Source organism: Oncorhynchus clarkii, chromosome 18, assembly GCF_045791955.1.
Source record: "Oncorhynchus clarkii lewisi isolate Uvic-CL-2024 chromosome 18, UVic_Ocla_1.0, whole genome shotgun sequence".
NCBI lineage: Eukaryota > Metazoa > Chordata > Actinopteri > Salmoniformes > Salmonidae > Oncorhynchus > Oncorhynchus clarkii.
The window spans coordinates 34,877,068-34,901,349 of record NC_092164.1 but is presented as its reverse complement, the minus strand read 5'-3'; the positions used below and the strand labels follow the sequence as shown (position 1 = coordinate 34,901,349).

General features: G+C 42.3%; 2 protein-coding genes across 2 annotated transcripts in view; one reads left to right on the top strand and one right to left on the bottom strand.

Annotated features, from left to right (window-relative positions):
* Nucleotides 1-4,703, top strand: part of LOC139373381 (exostosin-1b) — a 112,245-nt gene extending 107,542 nt beyond the window's left edge. The window contains exon 11 of the mRNA XM_071113828.1: nt 415-4,703. Within this exon, the coding sequence (XP_070969929.1) occupies nt 415-600 (186 nt within the window). The 3' untranslated portion in view covers nt 601-4,703. The remainder of the gene's footprint in view (nt 1-414) is intronic.
* Nucleotides 3,452-24,282, bottom strand: part of LOC139373382 (mediator complex subunit 30) — a 31,604-nt gene continuing 10,773 nt past the window's right edge. Inside the window, exon 5 of the mRNA XM_071113829.1 lies at nt 3,452-8,014. Coding sequence (XP_070969930.1) covers nt 7,919-8,014 — 96 coding nt within the window. The 3' untranslated portion in view covers nt 3,452-7,918. The remainder of the gene's footprint in view (nt 8,015-24,282) is intronic.

The window sequence follows — 24,282 nt, the reverse complement described above, 5'->3', positions numbered from 1 at the left end:
ATAAATCTAATAATTCTGGATCCTATTTTGGCAGGTTGCATATCAATCATGGCTACAATCTCAGTTGTCTTACTTGGCACAGAAAAATAATTGTCTAGAGCCCTGCCGCTAATGTAAATTAACTGTCCATAAAAAAAGAAGGATATAGAAATAGTTACATTCATGGCCAATATTACCTTTTGTCCATATTGCCCAGCTCTCGCACCATCCCAAATATGTATTTATCGCTGAAATATCATTAAAACAAAAAGAAATGGGTCAGTTTATCACTATGGATTTTTGGTCATATCGCCCAGCACTAGACCCCATCCAGCATTTTGAGAAACCCTGATATGATTTAGTGTCATGACGTGCTGCTATGATCATACAATAACTTATCTTTCCTTTGTCTTTCTCCCTCCTCCCGCCATGCAGTCGTCGCGGGCGTCACGCTGGGCTGACCCGGACCACTTCGCCCAGCGGCAGACGTGCATGAACAAGTTCGCCAGCTGGTTTGGCGGCATGCCCCTGGTCCACTCCCAAATGAGGCTGGACCCGGTGCTGTTCAAGGACCAGGTCTCCATCCTGCGCAAAAAATACAGGGACATCGAGAGGCTCTGACAGGACGTGCGCCCCCTGCTGGAGAGGCCGGGGGAGGCGTTAGCGGTAGTAACAGACAGACTCGCTGGAGAGCAGCCGTAGGAGGACCACGACAGTGGCAGTAGGACAGTCAGCCAACCTGGAGCCTGATCCTAGGGGGCGCTACAGCTCTGTCTTCCAATCAGCACATTGCCAATGACCACAGGACTTGACAAGTGAAACAAGGGAAATTGCGGTCTCTGGAGAACTATGCGCATACACACACACAAAGGATATACAGATCTATAGTATGTTCACATAAACACACAAAACTACTGACAATGAGACTCTTAGATATAATATTTTTTTTGTATGAATGCCACAAAGGAGCGAATGATGACAGACTTTCCTGTGACTCATGTGCAGGATGGTAGAGGAAGGAAGGTGTCCAACATGACAACCCAACCACAGATCATATCCGCCACGGACTGGTAACCTAGACTCAATGCAACCCTTCCTAACCTCACCTTGACCCCTTCATGACCTCCCTATGTCTGCATCAGAACCCCTGACGCATTCACCACCAGCCCCTTCTCTGGACCCTGGGAAAACCTTAACTATTTCTTTCCTTATTTTTCGATCCATACTTCCCTCCCATGTGTTCGCTGGGGTTTGAAGCGTTGGGGGCGTCTTATCTTCCTAAGAACTGTTCCGTGATTTAATCAAATTCAGCATTTGGCGGTCAAGGTCGAGAAAGTAGAGTTTTGTTATCCTTTTACTGGAAGGACAGATTAAAAGCGGCCATTTTGAAATGGTGCCACTCGTATTGCCATGCGGCAGTCACAAAACCCACAGAAACATGAACTCTATGCTCATTCCTTGAATTTCTGATTCTGATTCTATTTCTGTCAGATTTATCGCAATGATAAGCCTTTTTTTCCTTCAAAACTCTCAAAAGCAGTGTTACTTTTCTTCTCGTGTGTTTATTTTCTCCTCAAAAGTTCAGCTCCAGTGTGTGTACAGAGGCTAAAAGTAAGCTCATCCAACCATAAGCCCAAACAGAGTACTTTCCCTCCGTCGGAATGAGCAAAATGAACATTTCTCGATGAAATGGAGCAGAACACTGCCTTCTAAACCTAACCCTTTTCACCCATTTATTTCCCCTTTATTGCTTACGAGCACTACCGTGGCAGAAGGAGTGTATGCTAAATTTAGAACCTAACCAGTTCTTTAGTTGCCTGCGTCATTTCCACAGTAGTGTTAAGAGATTTTGGAGATGTGAATGTGAAACATGTCTGTTGTGCCATGTCCCCGAAATTCACATTAGTGCTGCCTTTTTTAAACTGCTTATTGCACATATTTCCCATAAATCGATATCAAAAGCAGTAGAAGATACGATATAGTTGAAATGCCCTCTGTAATATTTGTTATTCTTCCTAGATTCACCACATCATAATGATGCTGGTTGAAATATAAGCCCCAAAGCCATTCGATAGACATAGCCGTCTCCTACACCATTCGTCAGGGGACATATGTTTTGTGTTCAATTAGAGAAAGCCATTTCATTTGAAGTGTTGGGTTTCCCTGGGGAGCAGCCCTTGATGAAACCTTCTGTCTCTATATTTCCAATCATGTCTGACTCTGCTCTGGATGCAGTGACCCACAACCTTGACCCTTTGGCTCCAGGTGTACAGAGAAAAGACAACCAGCTCCCCCTCACCTAGCCTTGTCGTTGTAATGTTTTTCACTACCCTCCTTGTTCATCATTTCTGTTGCGCCAAGTCTTCCTGTGATGCTGTTGTACTCACAATACTAACTCATCCCAGCTCAACTACATTTGTCCTGACCATTTGTTTTTGCCAGTCATTGGTAACAGGTGTATTGTGGTCAAATAGGAAAAAACAACTGTATATTTTATTGAGCGATTTCAAGGAAATGGCTTCAAGAAATGTGGAAGTTCATGGCTTGTAGAGTGATATCCTATTGTGAAGAGGCTTTTGCCTGTGTGCCACGCCAGAGCCCTGCCAGTCAACTTGAACAGGTACTTGAATGTCTGAAGACTTGAAGTAGTGTAGTGTGCTTTAGTGACCTTTTTATTGTGAAGGTGACTGAACTTAAAGGGCCTGTTTCCCAGACACAGATTAAACCTAGTCCTGGGCACAAAAAACAAACATTTTCTCAATGATGTTCCATCGAAAGTAATGTTAGTTCAGGACTATGCTGGAGCTGGCTCAGGGAAACCAGACAATAGTGTGTCAGCTGTGAGCCAAAGCTCAACTATACATTTTCTTCAACCCTTCGTTGTATCTCTGTCATTTCTTATTGAGGTCGTTATTGACTCCTTCACATTTGATTTCGTTTTCATATCGGGATACAATCAATGAAGGTCAGTGTCCACCAGGTTTATACATGGCCAATGAGTTGATATTGTCATCGGTGGGCCTGGGCTATCTACTCTTGCGGTTCTCACAATGTCATATATGATATTATCATCATCAACATGTAATACTCCAGTACAGATTAGATTTAGTAGCTGGTATATTGTCAGCATATAGTTTTTTCACTACATTTTTGCATATGTTTGTATTTTCTTTCAGGAAATGTACTCTGGGAGAAGGAGTTTGGAATGAACTTGTATGATTTGATATTGGCCAAGAGAGATTTACGTTGTATTTGGTGCTGACTTGGATCTCTTGGCACTAGACATGCATCTCAATGATTATGAAAAGCGTTGGTCCCCGTTTTGAAGTTCAGTAAGCCATCTTTGTTTGAATTCATGTCAAGCCTTCTTAGGATTGTCTGAACTTGTTATCATCTCAAAAGAGAAAGTCACCCAGCCTTGCACATTGACTTCATAGGTGAAACCAGAGACATTTCAGGAGATCTTAACTCATTTCTGTACATAAACATGTATATTTATTTTCATATGTGAACAAAACCAGACAGTGTATAGTATGAAATAGACAGGGGGAAATAAACAGGATTTCTTGGCTGAGGGAACAGTTGATGAGCAAAAAGATTCTGATTTTGTAAGTTGTACATTTATTTTTTCCCACATTGTTGTCAATATATATTTTTTCATTTCCACTGAATAAAAACATCCCTATGTAGAGCAATTGCAACCATTATAGAAATAAAGTTTCCATGTAATTTAATTCAGAATCACCAAGGAGATGAGATGATACCAATCATCTAGAATTAGATTTGCTGTGAGCATTTAGATTCTGTGAACTGTATTGCAATATGCAGCTGGGTCTCATGTCTGATCAAGGATTTTCTTTTGTTGCTGTAATATGTGTCTTCTCAGATTCACTGTAATGTGTGTCACTGTCCACGTCTGCATACTCATTGATGCTTCTGGGGAAACTGGCAACTCTCTGACCATATCTGGTACAAATATAGTCTACTCAAAATGGTAATGTTGAATGAAATAGACCTTGTAATACAACACTAGATTGTCTCAGTTAAACCAATCCTTCCATTAATACAATAAGATACCAGACATTCTAATGGTTTAGCAATGCATGGCCTCTATCAGTGTGGTTGGTTGGATGTGCAGGATGGTTACTGTCCTTGATTGTGCCTTTAAATAAAAAAAAATGTTGGTTTGTTAGCTCATGATAACACACACACTGCCATTTTGACCATTAGTCAGAAGAGGAGCACCATATAAGGGTCTCGTTAATCTCGACATACACTGGAGTTTCATCACCACTTTGTTTCATCCACGACACCTCTGTTCTCTGTTGGATACCAAACTGTGTTGACGGCCAACAACGCGCCTGCATGACCACTTTTTCTATGGAATTATTTATCAGTACTTAACTGTATCACAAACAGACAAGCTATTTTTAATGACTTAATTTCCAGCTGTCCTGATGCCTTCCTCCCTCCTACCTTGTAATTAACAAATTAATTTTATAGGGGTAATAAATGAAATAGAAAAATGAAGATTTTGTAAGAATGATTTATATAAAAAAAAAACATTTGATCATAGATGCGTGAGTGTGTCTTCATTTGCTTTGATGCGAGGTGTATCCTTCTGTTTAACATAAGCATAGTAATGTCGGCAAATGATTTGTTTTGAGTGGTGCAGAAACAAGGAGGCCCATTATTACAATAAACAGACAAATCAATATACTGTACTTTCAACCGAATGAGAATGTATTCCTTGTGTACCATACAATGATAGTCCTTCACCATTGTCCTCAACCATAACCAGGTTGGAATTATACCATTGAAGAGAAATTATGATCCACTATCCAGCGATTGATTTTTACTTTGTGGAAGAGCATCTTTGCTTTTCTCGCTATGTGCACATCCCAAATGGCACCATATTCCCTACATAATGCACTGTTTTTGACCGGAGACCCATAGGCTCTGGTCAAAAGTAGTGCACTATATCGGGAACAGGGTGCCATTTGGGATGCATCCTATGTCCTCTACCATCTCCCTGTGGACAATAACCTCATAACACGACTTGGATAGGACCCAAACCAGCTTCTAAATTATTAATCGGAATCGTATCTGAAGCTGATATTGATATAAATACCCGAGACCTGATAGCCCGCGGCATGCCCTTTCTCTGTTGTCGGCTCCAGTCTCCTCTTTTCCGCCCAGGGCCGTCCCTAGCCTTATGGGCAAAACAAAACAACCTTGCTGGCAACTTTTTAGTGCTGCCCTCTTGGCGGTGGAGAGAAAATGTGCAGTTTTGCCATGGGTTTGATAGAAAAGTTTGCCGTTTTACAAGCCAATTTCCTGCAATTCTATACATTTTGCCGTGACTTATGCCATCTGCATGACTAACAAAATCAATGAAGGCCTCCTGGAGGTCAAGGCTCCTGGGCACGTTCCCTGCTTACCTAGTTGGTAATTTGGCCATAATGTTTAGATTGCTAGGCAAGTTAGTCTAGACAGCCATCTAAAAAATGTGACGGGTTTATTGTGACTTTAAGAAGACTACCTGGGCTACCTATCCCACATTCCTGATGAGTTTTTGTCATGCTTTTTACGGTTTCTATTCCCTGTAACATTCTTATTAAAGTACTATTTTAATTGCTTATAGCCCCTGTCTCATATTGATGCACTACCACACTTACGTGATGTGACAAGCCCTTCCACCGATGGTCCGTGCTATCCGGGATCCACAGGGGGTCTGCCTTAAGATGGCCATCATGGTAAAGACTACAAGGCCCAGAACCCCCTGCTCTTCAGGGTACCTGTTCTAATTATGGTTTAAATAGGCAGCACCTGGCCTGCACTGAGAGCTCTCCGACACGGAGTTTGTCAGTACTGTTAATAATTAAAAGCCTTTATTTTGCCTGAAACCTGCCTCCTGAACCTTTGAATTGTGATCTCCTTGCCTATTCATGGTTCATTTGTGTGGTCAACCTTTGGCTATGTCCTTGCATTTATGCGTCTCTTATAGGAATCAAAGCCACATCCCTGATGTAGCAGGCACCATGCACTAGCACACTGGGTTATTCATTTCTTTGGCTCATCAAATCTCCTTGATTATACGGTTTATATTTTTGATTTGGTATGTTTGCGATATTAACTTGAACAACAATATTTTGGGAACGGGTCGGCGTGAATCTCATTGTATTTCCTTGAATATCTGCAGTTCCTGCCCTTGTATATTCTCCTCTAGTGCATTTTGAGGAGGCAAGGAGATAGGAATCGGAGAGCAACAAATGAGATTCACCCATCAAATTGAAATCCCAATCGAAAACATTAGAGAATATTCTCCAACCAGTTGAAACATGGTTTGGGTGTTGAGGGTGAGAATTCCCTACTAGGGAAAGGCAACAATAAATCTTTGAGAAAAGGCCATTTGATTGGAAAGATTCAAACCTATGACCTTCTGGTCCCTACCCCATTGCCCAATCCACTGCTCTGGTATTTTCACGTATTTAAGTGTCTGACTGAACCGCTTTAAGTCAATAGATTAGAAATATCATTAGTTAAGAACTTTAGGTAAGGTTGGAAAACAAAAGTCGCAATCGGTATTTGAAATGGCAACAGGATTTCCCCCCTGAAAACTCCACCCCCTGAGCTTTCATCCAACCAGTCAAGTTAGTTCTGCCCTTGAGGCGGAGCTTCACCTATTCCATCTAGCCACAACCGTCGAAACCATCAGCTTTGTAAACAAACCATCTGTCCCGTCAAATCATCAGTATCATAACACTGGCATTCAATCCAAGGGTCGGGGGCCCCTAGCAACCGCGGGGCCCTAATCAGCTGCTTATGTCTCTTATTGGCTGGGCTGTCACTGTTTCTGCCTGTAATAAAAACAAGTGTTTCAAGCCTGGGGACAATCCAAAAAGACCACAAAGACCACGGACGTCCCTACTTGGATCTGGCTGTTCTCGTGAGCAGTGAGCCCCACAGATATGAAAATAGAACAGAAAGAAACAGTGGTCTAAATCACAGCAGGATTTATAGTGCCATAGAATTCCTAAAGTTAACCAGACATTGTGATAATCATAAAGTCCAGAAGATACTGCATTGACACGTCAACATCAAGCAGCCAACCACACATGAAAAGCAGAAGCACAAAACTCTTTCGTTTCACTACACTGTACCATGTTCATGGTGCAAAAGAGAACAGATCTAGCTAGCAGTGATTTCATTTAAAACCTTTTTTCAGCAATGTGCCTTATGATTTGTTTTATGGTATTTTTGCACAGATCTGTGCTCTTCTTCACCACAAACATGTCATCATGTATATCATTTGAGTTAAAATGGTTTAGGAATGTATAAACACATCTTGAAGGAAATCGAACTTCAAAACCACTCTAAATGGGTAAATGTAGTATTTGTCAAATATCTTAGGATATTAAATAAACTATAACTCTTAAAGTCCTCTTAATAACCATGTTGTAAGCGACAACTACACTCATCGGACAGTTTATTATGTACAATGAATGTACCGCCATTCAATCAGCAGCAACTGCATGATGCCATCGCGTCAGCATGTACTAAAATCCCTGTGGAACGTTTCCAGACAACTTGTAGAATACGCCAAAGAATTCAGGTTGTTCTGGAGACAAAGGAGGGTCCGACCTGTTACTAAATGGGTGTACCTAATAAACTGTACGGTGAGTGTATATCAGCATTTCTCCATCGCAAAACTTCTCTTTGTTCTTCTTTGCTTTCTTCACCCTCTTTTTCTGGGACTGAGGGTTGTATATTGCAAAAGCCTGCATTTCTAAAGTGCAGCGTCAGCATCAGCCTCAGAGGGACCCTGTCAGATATCCAGTTAACAACCATGTCTTCCAGTCTGTGGTGTGTGTGTGTGTGTGTATGTATGCGCGCCTGCGCCTGTGTGTCTCTCTCTCTGTGTCGCCGTGTTTGCCGTTCAACTCCTAACAGCCAGCATGGAGTTTATCTCCCAGATGAGGTTTCTGAGCTGGTCCATTATCTGCTTCAGCTGTTGGTTCTTCTGTTTGAGCTTCTGTAATAAAGCACATGGAATCACATTGTCAGAGCCCATCAAACAAGCCGTAGACATACAAGTATTTAAACAGTGGTGGTTGGTTGATAAGATGCCTTTGAAAAGCTTTGAAAGGGGCATTAGGTTCAAGAGCCTCAACTGAAAGAACACAGTAGTTTTTCCATGTGAGGATTTTCCTTTTGTTTTTGAACAAGCAGAGCTGATTGGCTGACATTATCAATCCCTGCAGTAGTTTAATCTCTAAACACACACACATCTGGACAGAATCGGCCACTCACAGCCAGTTTGCCTGCAGATTACCTTTGAACACACAAGTCCAAACTCAAAGTCAACAGCTGCAGTTTACTCAAGTGCCTTATTGCTGAGGTTTATGCACAAACAAATAATGGCAGAGCCTAAGCTGCTCCAAAAGCACACCTGCTAACAGTGTCCTTATAGGACTTCAGTCAGGCCCAGGCCTAGCACCAGTGTTAGAGAAGTCTAGCTAGGTATGCCTTAAGATAGTGGTCTGACTAGCTAGCTGAATATAGCATGTAGAGGAAGAGGGAGAGACAGACACTCATGAGGCTACTGTATCTGCAGTGCAGAGAAAATGTATTAAAGATTAAATCCATCTTGCTCTCTCACTAATGCTCCTTTAGCCGTGACTAATTACCAGCCATTTTTGCGATCGCAGATAACACCTTCAGCAATCGATTTCACACAGCCCCTCTTAATGTAAACTATTTAGCTGATTGTCCTTGAAGATATTCCGGATTGGAACATTTGGAACAGTTCCATTGTGTGTCTAGGGGGTTCTTCTCTCTCTTTTGCCACCAGGGTTTCATTTTGAGTCACCGGGAGGGAGGAGCGTGTACTGTACTATACAGGATGCACCTCATGAACCCCACCAGCGACTCTTTAAATAAAGACGTCCTTTATCTTTCTATTCATGAGCTGAGAGATCTATCAGCCAATCTTTGGAATTTCAGTTCAGCCTCTGATATACTGTTGAGTCATACATAAGTACTGTTGCACACAATGAAATGTCACAAACGTGCAGTGGTCCCTCTATATACTCTACATATATGGATTTTTTTCTGAGATAACAAATACCAACAAACAAATCTGAAATCCTTCTTTAAAAAAAAAAACTCAGTTGAATGAATTAACTGCTACTCCAACATTCAAATCCAATCGTATTGGTCACACACACATATTTAGCAGATGTTATTGCGGGTGTAACGAAATGCTTGTGGCGTAACATTTCAATACCGTTGGGAGAGAAACAGAAGAGAAGACAGTGGAATGTGTTTTTAACACTCATATTTCAGAGCTGCAGGTCTATGAACGATCCCAATGCTGATGGAAAGTGATGGCTCTGACAGTTCTGACTGGTCGGCCAAACCTGAGAGAACTGCTTTGCCTTCCGCACCTCTGACAAGCTTAGCCTGCATGCCGCTGAAGGGTCCGACTCCCTCCCTCACTCACTCTTTCTCTTCAGGGATCATGGGGATGCACTCTCTCATTTCCTCGCCTGCCACTCAAGACCGTTTTCGTCAACGTTTGTTCCCTTTGACACGGTCTGACATTGTGTAGGGCATAGCAGGTAGGCTGTTCAACAAATCGTGAAAGTAAACAAAGAATTGGGGTTTGAGTTTCCGTCTGTAGAGGCCTCCCGCAGACAATAAGCAGGTTTGTGGGGGAGAAAATGGCTACCTGAGCATAGACACAGCTTAATACAGTACACTACAGTGGACTGACAGAGGTGTGTGTGTGTGCATCCGTGTGTACGTGCATGCAGGATTCAGTTGGGGGATGAAAGCATTTTCAGGGTGTGAGGTGAACGTGACAAGGTACCAGAGTATTTTAGCTCCACTGATAAATTATTAAACTGTAATAGTGATTTATATACTTGGATGGCTCACAACTTCCTCCAGCTAAATCAAGACAAGACCGAGGTACTTATTGTTGGAGCCAAAGCACAGAGAGAGAATATGGCCGCACATTTTAATTCACAGACAATAAAGATAAAATACCAGGTAAAAAACCTAGGTTTTGTTTTAGATTCGGAACTAAATTTCAAATCACACATTAGGAATGTGACCAAAAAAGCTTTTTACCACCTGAGAAACATTGCCAAGGTGCGGCCGTTTCTCTCTCAGACTGATAGAGACTCATCCATGCTTTTATTACAAGCAACCTTGACTACTGTAATGGTCTACGTTCTGGTTTACCCACGAAAGCCATTGGTCAACAGCAAAGCATACAGAATGCTGCAGCATGGGTACTGACCAAGACCAGACGGAGAGCACGCATTACACCGGATTTAAGGTCTCTGCAATGGCTCCCTGTTAGTTTTAGAATTCATTTTAAGATTATTCTATTGGTTTTTAAATCAATTTACGATTGTGCACCCCAATACATGTCGGACATGCTTTTAAGTTATGTACCCAGTAGGTCCCTCAGGTCCTCTGGCACTGGCCTTTTAACTATCCCAAAGCCTAGGACCAAGAGGCATGGAGAAGCAGCCTTTAGTTATTATGCTCCCAGCCTCTGGAATAGCCTGCCGGAGAACCTGAGGGGTGTCAAAACTGTGGACATATTTAAAAGAGATCTTAAAACAACTTTTTAGCTTAGCTTTTCCTCAGGTTGCTTTTTAGTCATTCAGTTTTTGTCATTCTTTAGGTTTTTTTTTATCTTGTGTTTGTTGTGTAGTAAATATTTCAGCTTTTATTTGTTTTTTTAAGCACATTGACTTGCATTCCATGTCTGAAATGTGCTGTACAAATAAAGCTTCATTTGATATGGCCAGCCAACCGCTGAGGATCCTGCCTTTCTCTCTAAGGTGCTTTCATGGCACACCTGGGCAGGACAGAGGCAGTTTTGCCCAGGCAGATGTTGGAGTGCTCCAGGGCATCGGCAATCCTCATGTCAGCATATCTCCTTTCCTATGTACGTTCTCTTTGTCCTTTCAAATTATCTAAAAGACAGCACTATAGTTTCGGGCCACTTAGTGATAGAAGACGAGCAATTCAATATGATACCAATGACTCATTAATACCCCAGAAGTTTTATCTTGACAGCTTCAGTCATCTTCGCCTTTCTTAGTCTGACTTTAAAGGGTTCCTCTCAAGTCAAATCAGTGTGTTAAAATAGCAAAGATTAGACAAAGTGGTTATGCATATCTGAAGGGCGGTTAGATTTACAGGAGGAGACTTTGAACAGAATAACTTTGTCATTAGTCGCGTCTTTAAAGGAGAACAATTGGAAGTGAGAGAACTTTGATATCTGAGTGGTGATGGTTTATCATACAGAACACCTGAGTGTGAACTGAGTGAACGTTGAGCCGGAAGCGTTGGGGCTGGGCTCTCTCTCTCTCTCTCACACTTTTTCTTCTCCCGCTCTCTCCACTCCCTTCATCTGATTCTCTTCAACCCTCATCTCAAAGTGAGATAAAAAGGAGCCGTCCTCAATAATGGGGCGAGAGACGGAATTTTAGATCAAAACCTCTTATTTTTAAAATTCAGTTTCATTCAAATATTTCTCTCTTGGCTGAGTGACGACGTGCTAAGAGCAAACCCTATCACATTTGGAGGGAACATCTCAGCCACCCTCACACTGTAATTTCTATTATTTTCAAACAGCCTGGTATAGTCCCGAAAGTACAAACAGCAGACAGTCTATTATCTTAAACAATTGACATTTCTGTGTTAATTTATTATTTTGCCCCATTAGAAACATTCAGGATTTTGATTAATTAGACAAAACTAAAACAAAACTAATCTTGATATGATATAAATAGACAAGAGATTACTCCTTTTCATCCTTTTTGACATTCCATCAACAATCGTTTCCGGAGCCCGGTTGCTTTTTCATTGAGCGGATTTCGACGATAACTGGCGAACGGCTTCACCGTGATTTAAAGTTGCCAGCCAAAGTCGAGAATAGCAAGTCGTGCAAAAAAATGTGCCTTCACTCAGGATTCCGTTCGGCTTATCCGCCCTGTCGCTGCTTTCACTCCGGTGGATCTGGCTGGGAATTACAAGTGTAAGTGAGTGAGGCGAGGGGATTAGGGAGATTGAGAGGAGGAGAGAAAAGGAGAAGAGAAAGAACTCGTATTGCTGCGATAGCACTCTTCTCCATAATCTATCGGTGCCACCTCGCTGTCATTGGCAGCCGAGGAGTCGTCGGTTCTGAAACTTGTCTTCGTGAGAAGAGAATGGTCTGTCCATCATGAAGATAAAGATTTGGAGTGTCATGACTGAGTGGGCCTTGTCCATTGTCCAAAATACATTCAAATGCTCTCACATCCCCAAACTCACAATCTTGAGTGCATTTGGGAACTATTCAGACCCCTTGACTTTTTACACATTGTTACATTACAGCCTTATTCTAAAATGTAATCAAATGTTTTTTCCCCCTCATGGATCTACACACAATAACATATAATGACAAAGCAAAAACAAGATTAGACTTTTTTCTCTCAAATTTAATTTAAAAAAAATTATAATAATCACATTTACAAAAGTATTCAGACCCTTTACTCAGTACTTTCTTGAAGCACCTTTGACAGCAATTACAGCCTTGAGTATTCTTGGGTAAGACATTACAAGCTTGGCACACCTGTATTTGTGGAGTTTCACCCATTCTTCTCTGCAGATCCTCCCAAGCTCTGTCAGGTTGAATGGGGAGCGTTGCTGCACAGCTATATTCAGGTCTCTCCAGAGATATTCGATCAGGTTCAAGTTTGGGCTCTGGCTGGGCCGCTCAAGGACATTCAGAGACTTGTTCCGAAGCCACTCCTGCGTTGTCTTGGCTATGTGCTTAGGGTCATTGTCCTGTTGGAAGGTGAACCTTCACCCCAGTCTGAGGTCCTGCTCTGGAGCAAGGATCTCTCTGTACTTTGCTCCATTCATCTTTCCCTCGATCCCGACTAGTCATCCAGTCCCTGCCGCTGAAAAACATCCCCAGAGCATGATGCTGTCACCACCATGATTCACCATAGGGATGGTACCAGGTTTCCTCCAGACGTGACTCTTGGCATTCAGGCTAAAATAGTTCAATATTGGTTTCATCAGACCAGAGAATCTTGTTTCTTTAGGTGCCTTTTGGCAAACTCCAAAGCGGGCTGTCATGTGCATTTTACTGAAGAGTGGCCTCCGTATGGCCACTCCACCATAAAGGCCTGATCGGTGAAGAGCTGCAGAGCTGGGAGAACCTTCCAGAAGGACAACCATCTCCACAGAGGAACTCTGGAGCTCTGTCAGAGTGACCACCGGGTTCTTGGTCACCTAGGCCCTTGTTCCCCGATTACTCAGTATGGCTAGGCGGCCAGCTCAAGAAAGATTCTTGGTGATTCCAAACTTCTTCCATTTAAGAATGATGGAGGCCACTGTGTTCTTGGGGATCTTCAATGCTGCAGACATTTTTTGGTACCCTTCCCCAGATCTGTGCCTCGACACAATCCTGTTTCGGAGCTCTACAGACAATTCCTTCAACTTCATGGCTTGGTTTTTACTCTGGCATGCACTGTCAACTGTTGGACAGGTGTGTGCCTTTCCAAATCATGTTCAATCAATTGAATTTACCACAGGTGGACTCCAATCAAGTTGTAGAAATATCTCAAGGATGATCAATGGAAACAGGATGCTCAATTTCAAGTCTCATAGCAAAGGGTTTGAATCCTTATGTACATAAGGTATTTGTTTTATTTTTTATACATTTGCAAACATTTAAAAAAAAATGTTTTTGCTTTGTCATTGTGGGGTATTTTGTGTAGATTGATGAGGAACAATTTCTATTTAATCCATTTTAGAATGAGATTGCAATGTAACAAAATGTGGAAAAGGGGAAGGGGTCTGAATACTTCCCGAATGCACTGTATTTGGTGTTCTGTTATGGTGGGCATGCCCTCGTCAAGAGAGGGGTTGGTCAAGAAAAGGCACTCTCTCAATGGCATGCATCATGTAGCATATCTGTATACTATGTTATATGACGAGTGCAGACTATCTAGTGCCACCATAGTGGCTGGTTGATTTTTTTGTAGAAGTCTATTGTTCGGGTTGGTCACCGGGCAAGTTCCCTCCTCAGTAAGCACAGTGCTAACTGAACTGAGGTGATAAGCCAGCACTGCGACCTGCTTGAGGAGCCTTCTGATGCTAAGTGGGCTTTGCAGTTGACAGCGGCCTTTGGGGAGCTCGGCGAAGCAACCTTAATTTGTCTGACATTGCTTTAATAGCCTTAATTGACTTTATAAACTTTATGGCTTTTTTAAAGGGAGAATTTAACTGCCCAACTAGTTGACATGGGCCTCCCAGGAGAACAAAGGCCCAAAGTTTGGTGAGGGAGATAAAGCCTTCCACCGCTCACTGGCAGAAATACAATAGACATGTTGTCATCCTCTGCATACACCCCGCCTTTCAATATGTCCTCAGCACTGAGCTGGAAAGCTTGCAGTGCAGCCAACTGTTGCAGAACAGTTCCCATTGATTCTGCTGCTTTACAAGTAGCAGTGCTGCTGGTGCTTTTTTTCCATCTTCTCCCTGCCCAGCCCTCTTCAGCACTTGACTTGCAGCCAGGTAACGGAGTTGATTGGGCTCTGCTTTGGGATTTTGTTCACAGTGATTATATATAAAGGGGCACAGAGGCTAAACTGCCATTTCACACCCTCTCTTTAAAACCAATGGTTGGGCCAAACAATGAGTATACAAAACATTAAGAACTCTTTCCATGACATAGACTGATCAGGTGAATCCAGGTGAAAGCTATGATCTGTTATTGATGTCACTTGCTAAATCCACTTCAATAAGTGTAGATAAAGGTGAGGAGACAGGTTAAATAAGGATTTTTAAGCCTTGAGGCAATTGAGACATAGATTGTGTATGTGTGCCATTCAAAGCGTGAATGGGTAATACAAAATATTTAAGTGCCTTTGAACAAGGTGACAGGCATACCGGTTTGTGTCAACAACTGCAGAGTTTTTCACGCTCAAATGTTTCCTGCGTGTATCAAGAATGGTCCACCACCAAAAGGACATCCAGTGAACTTGACAACTGTGGGAAGAATTGGAGTCAACATGATCGCTTTAGACACCTTGTGTCTATCCCCCGAAAAATGTAGGTTGTTCTAAGGGGGGGGGGGGGTGCAACTCAATATTAGGAAGGTGTTCAATGTATTCAATATTCCTTGTAGAACCCGTTTTGTGCTGGATAACGTGTGCACCACATAACAGAGGTGAGTAGGCCTATTTCATCTGTCCTAAGCACTTGGACGATGAATGCGTCCTTTGGCAAACACTAAACATTAGCTTTAACACCAGGGGATCCCCTCTCGCATGTAAGTTGCTTTACAGTCAAGGAGGCACAAGTTTTCAGTACAGTAAATCTGTAATCCCAGAGTTTAAAAGTTCATCCCATCTTGAAAGCGCCGTTTAGGATTTAAAGCTAGAGTATGCTGATGAGGGTAGTGTTGGCTTTGGCATGGGGGCGTGGTGACATGGGAATTGATAAGCAAGAATTAAATTAGAAGCACAAAAATAAACCTGTCCTGTTGCAATTGGGGTCTTTGAGAGGATTAGCTTGTATGTAGGGTTCAGAGGGCGCAATTGGTTGGAGAATTGTGCTAGGAAACTAGGTGTAACCCCAAAGTTGTGGGTTCACAACAAGTTCCCTGAAATAAAAGCTTCTGCACAGTGACCAGGCAGTTTAGAAAGTATACTGAACAAAAATAAACACAACATTCAACAATTTTATTAAATTACAGTTTATGTAAGGAAATCAGTCAATTGAAATAAACTCATTAGACACTAATCTATGGATTTCACATGACTGTCCACGAGGATCCAAATAGATCAGGTTTGCAATGAATAACTTCAAACAGACCCCCTCTCACCCGTTGAGGGGGAGGAAAGAACTTGTGAGGATTAATAACTCACATCCTGTTATAAATCAAGGGGAGAAGATTCAGGTCTCCCTCCCCAAGATTACCCAAAAGGAATGTTCTTTGTTGCAAATATACTTTTCCCGCCGAAACTCTTAACAAGTTCAAAAGCAAATACTGGAACAACATTTCTAATATTGACCATGGGGAATGACCAGAGGCGATCTATAAAACACTAATATCATTTTGTTTCTGATTTTATAATGTCAATAAAAACGTTATAAAGGAAATACTGTAACTTGGAAAGTATACCCACTACATGTATGAAGTGTCCATACTATGTGTTGTGAATGCAATTTGAAAAATTATGAGTGTTTTTGATAAGTGAGGGATGTAATTTGAGGAGCTATAAAAGATCATTGTTTTACATAACTTTACACCGTGAGTAGTCACCGCCCCGAAGTGAGGTCAGAGAGCGTGTCAGCTTGACGGAACCGCCCCTTTCGAACAAACTGAATAAATGATGGGTTAAGAAATTAACTTATCAGACTAGAAAGAAGTGAAGCTGCAGCTGCACGTTTAAAGTGGTTTGAGCTTTGAATCTAAACACGAGGTAGAGATGAGAAACTCACCTCCCGGACAATCACTGGTATGGCTGATTAGCTGTCCTAAGTAAAGTATCTTCGAAAGCTAATTTAAGTAGGACCATCCTGTTACTCTACTCAAACCATCAAAACGGCTGTCTAGCCTATCTTCAAAGAAGCATCTTCAAGAGTGAATGGAAGGAAAGTCACCTGTGTAGTTGTTCAGGACTACACGACAAGTCACCAGATACCGTACAACTACAGAGAAGGACAACCGTAGAAGACTTGTCGGAACCATTTCAGACAATCAGCAAAAAAAATCTGAATGTACCAATATTAAGTGTCTCTGTCCCTCTCTCTCCCTCTCTGTCTCTTATTTAATAAGCAGCCATGTTGTTGTCATTTCTCTAGGGACCTGTTTTCAGCATATTAAGTCCCCAGTCAATAACAAATGCAAGTGTGTATGTTTATCCAGTGTTCCAATTTAATTAGCTAGTAAATAAATAAGTAAAACAATTTGTGTAGTACTGAATCATAAGGCTGTTTTTTTTTGCAGATGCAAGGAGATTATGACAGTTCCGAATGAGGATATGATATGAGGTTCTGATTAATAAGTTGACTGTTTATGAATGTGATAAATTTAATTCGGGAGATGGTAACTCTTTAAAGAAACTCTCTCGTGGTGCCCCAGATCCTAATGAGTTAATTGTTACATGATTCATTGAATTGGGTAATAATTAAACATAGTTAGGTAATTAGATAAATAACCGTCTTCAGATTAATGTTTAAGTCAAGTCACGACAGTGGGAACCACTGGGGAGCCAGGCTCAGCCAATCAGCATTCGTTTTCCCCACAAAAGGGCTTTATTACAGACAGAAAGACTCAGTTTCATCAGCTGTCCAGGTAGCTGGTCTCAGATGATCCCGCAGGTGAAGAAGCCAGATGTGGGTACCTGGGCTAGCGTGATTACACATGGTCTGTGATTGTGAGGCCAGTTGGACGTACTGCCAAATTCTCTAAAATGAAGTTTGAGGCGGCTTATGGTAGAGAAATTAACTAATTCTCTGCCAACAGCTCTGGTGGACATTCCGGCTGTCAGCATGCCAATTGCACGCTCCCTCAAAACTTGAGACATCTATGACATTGTGTTGTGTGACAAAACTGCACATTTTAGAGTGGCCTTTTATTGTCCCCAGTACAAGGTGCACCTGTGTAATGATCATACTGTTTAATCAACTTCTTGATATGCCACACCCGTCAGGTGGATGAATTATCTTGGCAAAGGAGAATTTCTCACTAACACGTATGTAAACAAATTTGTGCACATTTGATAGAAATAAGCTTTTTGTGCATATGGAACATTTCTGGGATCTTTTATTTCAGCTCATGAAACATGGGACCAACATTTTACATGTTGCTTTTATATTTTTGTTCAGTATAGATAAAAGGGACAATGGAGACATGAGGAAGCAGACGAGGTGAGGGAAGGGAAGACTTGTAATGATGTTAACTTGGAGGTTAACTTGGAGAGAGTGAGTGAGAGGGTGGGAGGTGGTGGGGTAGCTTGTAAAGAGAAAGTGTAAGGTGTTTTGGAGGGGCAGCTTGGAGAGTGAGGGTGTGGGGATGGTTAACTTGGGAGAGAGAGTGTATAGGGTGTAATGGTGGAGGGGTAGTTTAGAGAGAAAGGGTGCAGTAGAGAAGGTTAGCTTGGAGAACTCGGGTGTAGTGTGAGGTATAGGGGGCTTTAGACTGCATTTGCTCGGTGATGCCTCCCTCTCTATCTCAGGGCCAACGAGAAGGGCTCTTTCATCTCTGCCTCAGCTGTCAGGGGATTAGAGCATATGGGTCCAGCCCAGATCTCATATGCAACCGTGGAGAGAAAATGAGGCAGGCAGATAGATATCTGGGAAGATGAAAGGCGGTGTAATTCCACTAAAGTCTCCACCGATTGGAGATGTTATTTTTGCTCTTTTTACACGAGGGGAGCAAGAACAAGGTTTGGTGTTTGGGGAGAGTGGCAAAGTGTCACTTGTTTTGTTGGTGCAGCAGATTCCAGTCGTCGGCCTGATTTACTCTTCACACCAATAGGGCTGTAAGCGGTAATGAAATTTTGTCAGCTGGTGATTGTCAAGCAAATAACTGTCGGTCTCACGGTAATTGACCGTTAATTAACATAAACACATTTAGCATCTCCTGGCTTCCTACAAGCCACTGATGCAGACCTTTGGAACATCTACATTTTAAATAGTCTAATAAATCCATTTAATATAGCCTACACCATCACAATAAATCCAATATTTATTTTAGACAGGTCTAAAGAAACATGATATGTGGTCTATTTTAGAAGAACAGAATAGCATACTCTTGAGTTATCTTTATGTTAGCCCTGATCATAGTCCTGATCTGGCTATGACATATGGCTGTGGGCTACACTAGTTAATTTAGCAGAAAAGATTTGCTTAGAAATTCTCATTTTATTTTAAAGGTATTGCATCTGCATTGTTAATTTGCACAGTCTGCACACACTTCATCAGTCTCTCACAATTTGACAAGCACTTGATAATGACTCGAATTTCCCAGCGGCATTTGTGTGGCCGTAATGCCCCCTGGTCAGTCGCCGTTGTGCTCTTGGGCTGAATATAATAATTAGAATTCCCCACTCTCATGGCTCTCTCAGAAAAACGTAATTCTTATTAGCCAATGCCCGTCACGTGATCGGGTCCTTCTCACAGCATCTCAGGTCCTCACAAGCTACAAATAAAGAGACACATCGGGGACACAACTGCGCTTATACCTTTAAAATTGAATTCAGAGGCACATATTGGAAGAACTGTCCAAATGTACTTTTCATCAGCCAACAAGATGAGTAGGCCTAACAAACAGCAAAAGCACTAGTTTATGTCGACTTATTCTACTGGTCAACTTGTCCTTCTGTGTGAGAAATAAATATTCCAAACATAGTCTGGGACAATTGTGGGATGCAATAGATTCCAAATTAATACAACCACTAGCATCAAAAAACCTTTTAAAAGCAACGAGGCTGAATTCAACAGATCGGAATGTTGATAAACTATTAGGCTATTTCTTCATATTATAAGCGCAGCAATGTGCTCACGGCAGTAGGCTATAAGCGCGAATGTTCCAAAATGCCATTAGTGGGAAAACACCATTATCAAAAGTGACTGCAAATGCAATTGGTGCATTTTTATGGTGAAAATTATCTTCCCCAAACTTGAAGCTCACGCGTTGCTTATGTATGCCAGTTAGGCTCTACACCCCTTGTAAAGCGGATGAATGTGCTTCATTTTAAGAAGTTATTTGGCCACTTTAGTAGTGATACAAACCTTATCAAAACATGTTGGCCTATGGGCTACATGTGTGTGCAACTATGATTTTTTTAAAGTCAACAACAAAAGGCATGCTCTCTTTCATGCCTTACTGTATTAATAATGATATATAATTCACAAGTGATGATACATAATTCACAAGTGATGATATATCATTCACAAGTGATAAGCTAATATTGTCACCCATCAGACTATTCTTATTTAAATCTTGCCTTTAAATATTCTAAATAATATACAGTGCATTCGGAAAGTACTCAGACCCCTTGACTTTGTTACGTTGTTGTTACGTTACAGCCTTATTCTAAAATGGATTAAAACCATTTTTTCCCTCATCAATCATCACTATACCCCATGAAGACAAAAAACAGGTTTAGAAATTGTCAGAACCTTTACTCAGTACTTTGTTGAAGCACCTTTGGCAGCAATTACAGCCTCAAGTCATTTTCATGCCAGCCCGGTAGGCTATACTCCTGTTGTAAAGACAAGCAATGTGCTTAGTGTTAGGAAGGTTGATAAATAAATATAGTAGGTCTAGCCTATAGAAAGCTGATGGAATCAACGTTTTAATTGAGACCATCAAAACTCTTTTTTTTCTCACACAATTGCATAGCCTATAGAAATGTTGCGCAACATGAACTCATGGGCTCTAATTAAGTGTTTAATTAGTGTGTTTGGGGGCTCCCGAGTGGCACAAGGCACTGCATCTCAGTGCTAGAGGCATCCCTACAGACCCTGGTTCGACCCTGGGCTGTATCACAACTAGACGTGAGAGTCCCATAGGGTGGTGCAAAATTGGCCCAGTGTCGTCCGGGTTAGGGTTTGGCCGGAGTAGGCCGTCATGGTAAATAAAAATGTGTTCTTAACTGACTTGCCTAGTTAAATAAAAGGTTACCAAAAAAAAAAGCTCGGAAAAGACTAGATAACTTGACTAAACGGTCACGTGGAATTTGACTGCGGTCATGACTTGTGACCACCGGTGTGGTGGTAATACAGTCACCGTAACAGCCCTACACACCAACATATCTCAAGTTCATGGGATCCATTTCTAAACAGGTGGGATTCACAGCGAACCCGTCAACCTGGTGGCGTCACCATGGTCACAATAGACATACTGCTGTACACCTAATCCTTCCTCTTTCAAGCCAGTAAGACTTTCAGCCTGCCTTGATGTAGTTAACGAATCCATTTTGAGAATTTAAAAAAACATTTTGAAAATGTAAAAACACTCTAGTCTAAATGGTTACATATTCCTAAATATAACATATACAAAATAGAAAATATATCAGAGAATTCACTCGAAATACGTTCTCATTCTAAAAACAGCCCCCTGATCTTCCAACAACATGAGTTGTGCTGCATTTCCCCTCTGACCTCCTGCTCACCAATTAAAAAGCTCCTGGCCAACACACTGGTCTAATGGGCTACATATGAGCCTGATAATAACATGGAGGTTTGTGCGCCTCCTGTGAACAGCCTGCTAATGCTGGAGTGTGTAGGGAGAGAGGGAGGGGGAGAGAGAGAGAGAGGGAGGGGGAGAAAGAGAGAGGGAGGGGGAGAAAGAGAGAGGGAGGGGGAGAGAGAACGAGGCAGAGGGGGAGAAAGAGGCAGAGGGGGAGAAAGAGAGGGAGTAGTTGAGGGAGGAAGAGAGAGAGAGCGCTACATAAAGCCATCCGTATCCCTCTCTCCGAGTGAGTCTCATTATCATCTGGGTCTCTGTTTGTTTATCATTAGGCCTCCACAGACCCCGGCCTGCTCGTCAGAGAACACTGCTAACCGGCCAATGTCACTGCAATTCATTATCCACGACTGCACCGCCATTGGAGAGGCACCCCCCCCCCCCCCACACACACATTTCCCCGATTTGAAATTACAAACTGCCTTTGCTTTTAATTTCTCACTTTTTCATTTGAATAAAGAGGACAGACGCGGTAATTAACAGGATATTAAAAAAGCAAGGGAGTGTGTGCGAGGGAGGGAATGAGGGGAGGGGGAGGAGAGAGAGGAGAGACGGAGAGAGGAAGAGAGGAGCTGTGGAGAATTAATAACAGGCCAGATCTCTCCAAGGCCTCCTTAATGGGCTATGACAGGAATTTATTCTCACTTAGGCTGGTATTAAATCAAACGCTGGCCGAGTGTTGATGGCAGGGCTGCAACGGAGAAGCACTCGGGATGGTCCCAGGTCCCCTCCGGTATCACGGGGAAGGTACTGCCTGTGACACTCCCGAAGGAGCTGGTCATCAGTTAAGACCCAAGAGGGTAAGAAGAGAAGGAAGGATGGAGGAAAGGAAGGAGGGTGAAGTAGGGAAGAGAAAGAGTGATGGGGAGATGACAATGCAGAAGCTTCATATCCCAGATGGAATGATTATCAAATACTCTTGAGAGCCCAGTGAAATCATCATCATCATCATCATGCGTTCTGCAGAAAACACAGTCAGTCAGGGGTCCTTCTTGGACGTAAAAGGCGACACAGATGGGACGAAAATGCTTATCAGCAAAACATCTTCAGAATTTCAATTCGATAAAAGGGAATCAGGTTGTCGGTTTGTCATTTTCATTGTTTCCTCCCATTAATTGGTGTGTGACCACTAATGCGAGGCATTCATTAAGGCTCTAATTTGGGGTCACTTGGGCGCTTCAGAGTTTGTGTTTCTCGTTAGAGCAGAGGAGAAAGTGAGGAAAGGGAAATTGATATGCACAATCGGTCTGCAGCTCAGAGCAATCTCAGACCATTAGGTGGCAATAAATTATAGCTGATGCATCTTAAACATTTATGCAAACACCATACTTGCTCATACAGAGGTTACATGCTCAAATTAACTCACACACACATATTTCACTCATACTTACACCAAAGCACACACTATCGGCTGCATGCACACCATCTCTCTCTCCCTTCTTCTCTCCCTCCCTCGACAGATTGCATCACCATCAGTCAACGCGCCTCCGACAAACAGCAATTACCCAAATCGACAGATAACGAGAACAGGCTATCACTCACACACAGGGCGGCCCATAAAGCAGCAAGACATTACCATGGAGGAGTCATTTATCTTGGAGCTCCTCCAGTGAACCTCCTTTAACCTAGCATACTCTACTCTTTACCTACCTTTCCTGCTGGGTTGGAGCAAAAGACAAACGACAGGGCTAGCCTGGTCCTACATCTGTTTGGCCATACGAGTTGTCAAGGCAGCATAAACAGATCTGGGACCAGGCTATAGTTGTTTGCCTTCCCATCTGTTTGTTCTATGGGGATATTACTGTATACAGGTGTCAATTACCCTTTTGTTTTACTTTCCCTTCTGGGGACATATCTATCAATTCAGTTCGACATCAATCTATTTTCTTTTTATAATCGTATTTCTCAATCTTATATTGTGTTTGTCATTGATTTACAGTGCAGTATATGTCATTGTATTTGTCTTCTAGAGAAATTCCATCAGTCTTTGCTCTCTTTTAGAAGCCAGTATCATTCCAACTGTCTACATATCTATCTATCCGTCTATCTGTCTGTTGTAGACTTCCATCTATCGGTCTTCTCTCTTTCCTTCAAGTGTCTCTTCTTTTTCTCTCTCTCTTCTACTGGAGAATCTTCTCTGGCTCGATATGCAGAACTTCCCTCTGACATCTTCCCTTTGTCTACATATCGGTTCATCCAGTCATCTGTCTTCTCGCTCTTTTTTTTCTCTCTCTCAGTGTTCCCTCTTTTCCCTCCATCTCTCCTCCTCTGGAATGACTGGAATCCTATGTCTCAATATGTCTTCACACTAAAATCTCCTTTATCCATCCGGTCCAGTAATCCATCCATTTTTCCTCTTTCTCTGTAGCTTCTCTTCTCCCTCTTTTCTCTCTCGTCCTGTGGAATCTGGTATTTGGTTCAATATGTGGCATGTCTTCACACTAAAATCTTCCCATTTATCCCATCCGGTTACATGTTAACCTGGCTCGATCTATCTGGCTCGGTTCGCTGCAGCAGATGCAGCCGGGCCTCCTAAACATCTGCTTTCCGCATTCTGCCACATCACTCCCCTCCTGATGAGGTAACCCCTTTAACTCCCCAAAATATGTTCTCCTCATTGTAGCTTTAATATGCAGCTGGGAATTTGGGCTCCAAGTGGAGCAGTGTGAAGTGGAGGGGATGGCTGCTGCAGTGCTCAGTGCTCCCACATTTAAAATGAGTATTTTTATTGTTTTCATTGCTATATTTTTGTCCAGCTCCTAGGCTACGTTTGGATGTTCGTAGTTACTCTGCGTTCAATGTGTCTTGGGCCTGTTTTGTTTGGATGTGCGTGGCTACTCTCCTTTCAGTGGTGGTATGTTTCATAGCAACACGGGTCAGCTAGAATGCTGATATTGATGCTTATGGTTTGTGTGCATGCAGCGGATACACCATTTGTTTGGCATGCACCTAAGTTTAGTTAAGCTCAGTGTTCAGCCCATGTTTTACTGTAGTGGTTACCTTTGAGAGCAGTGAGGGAG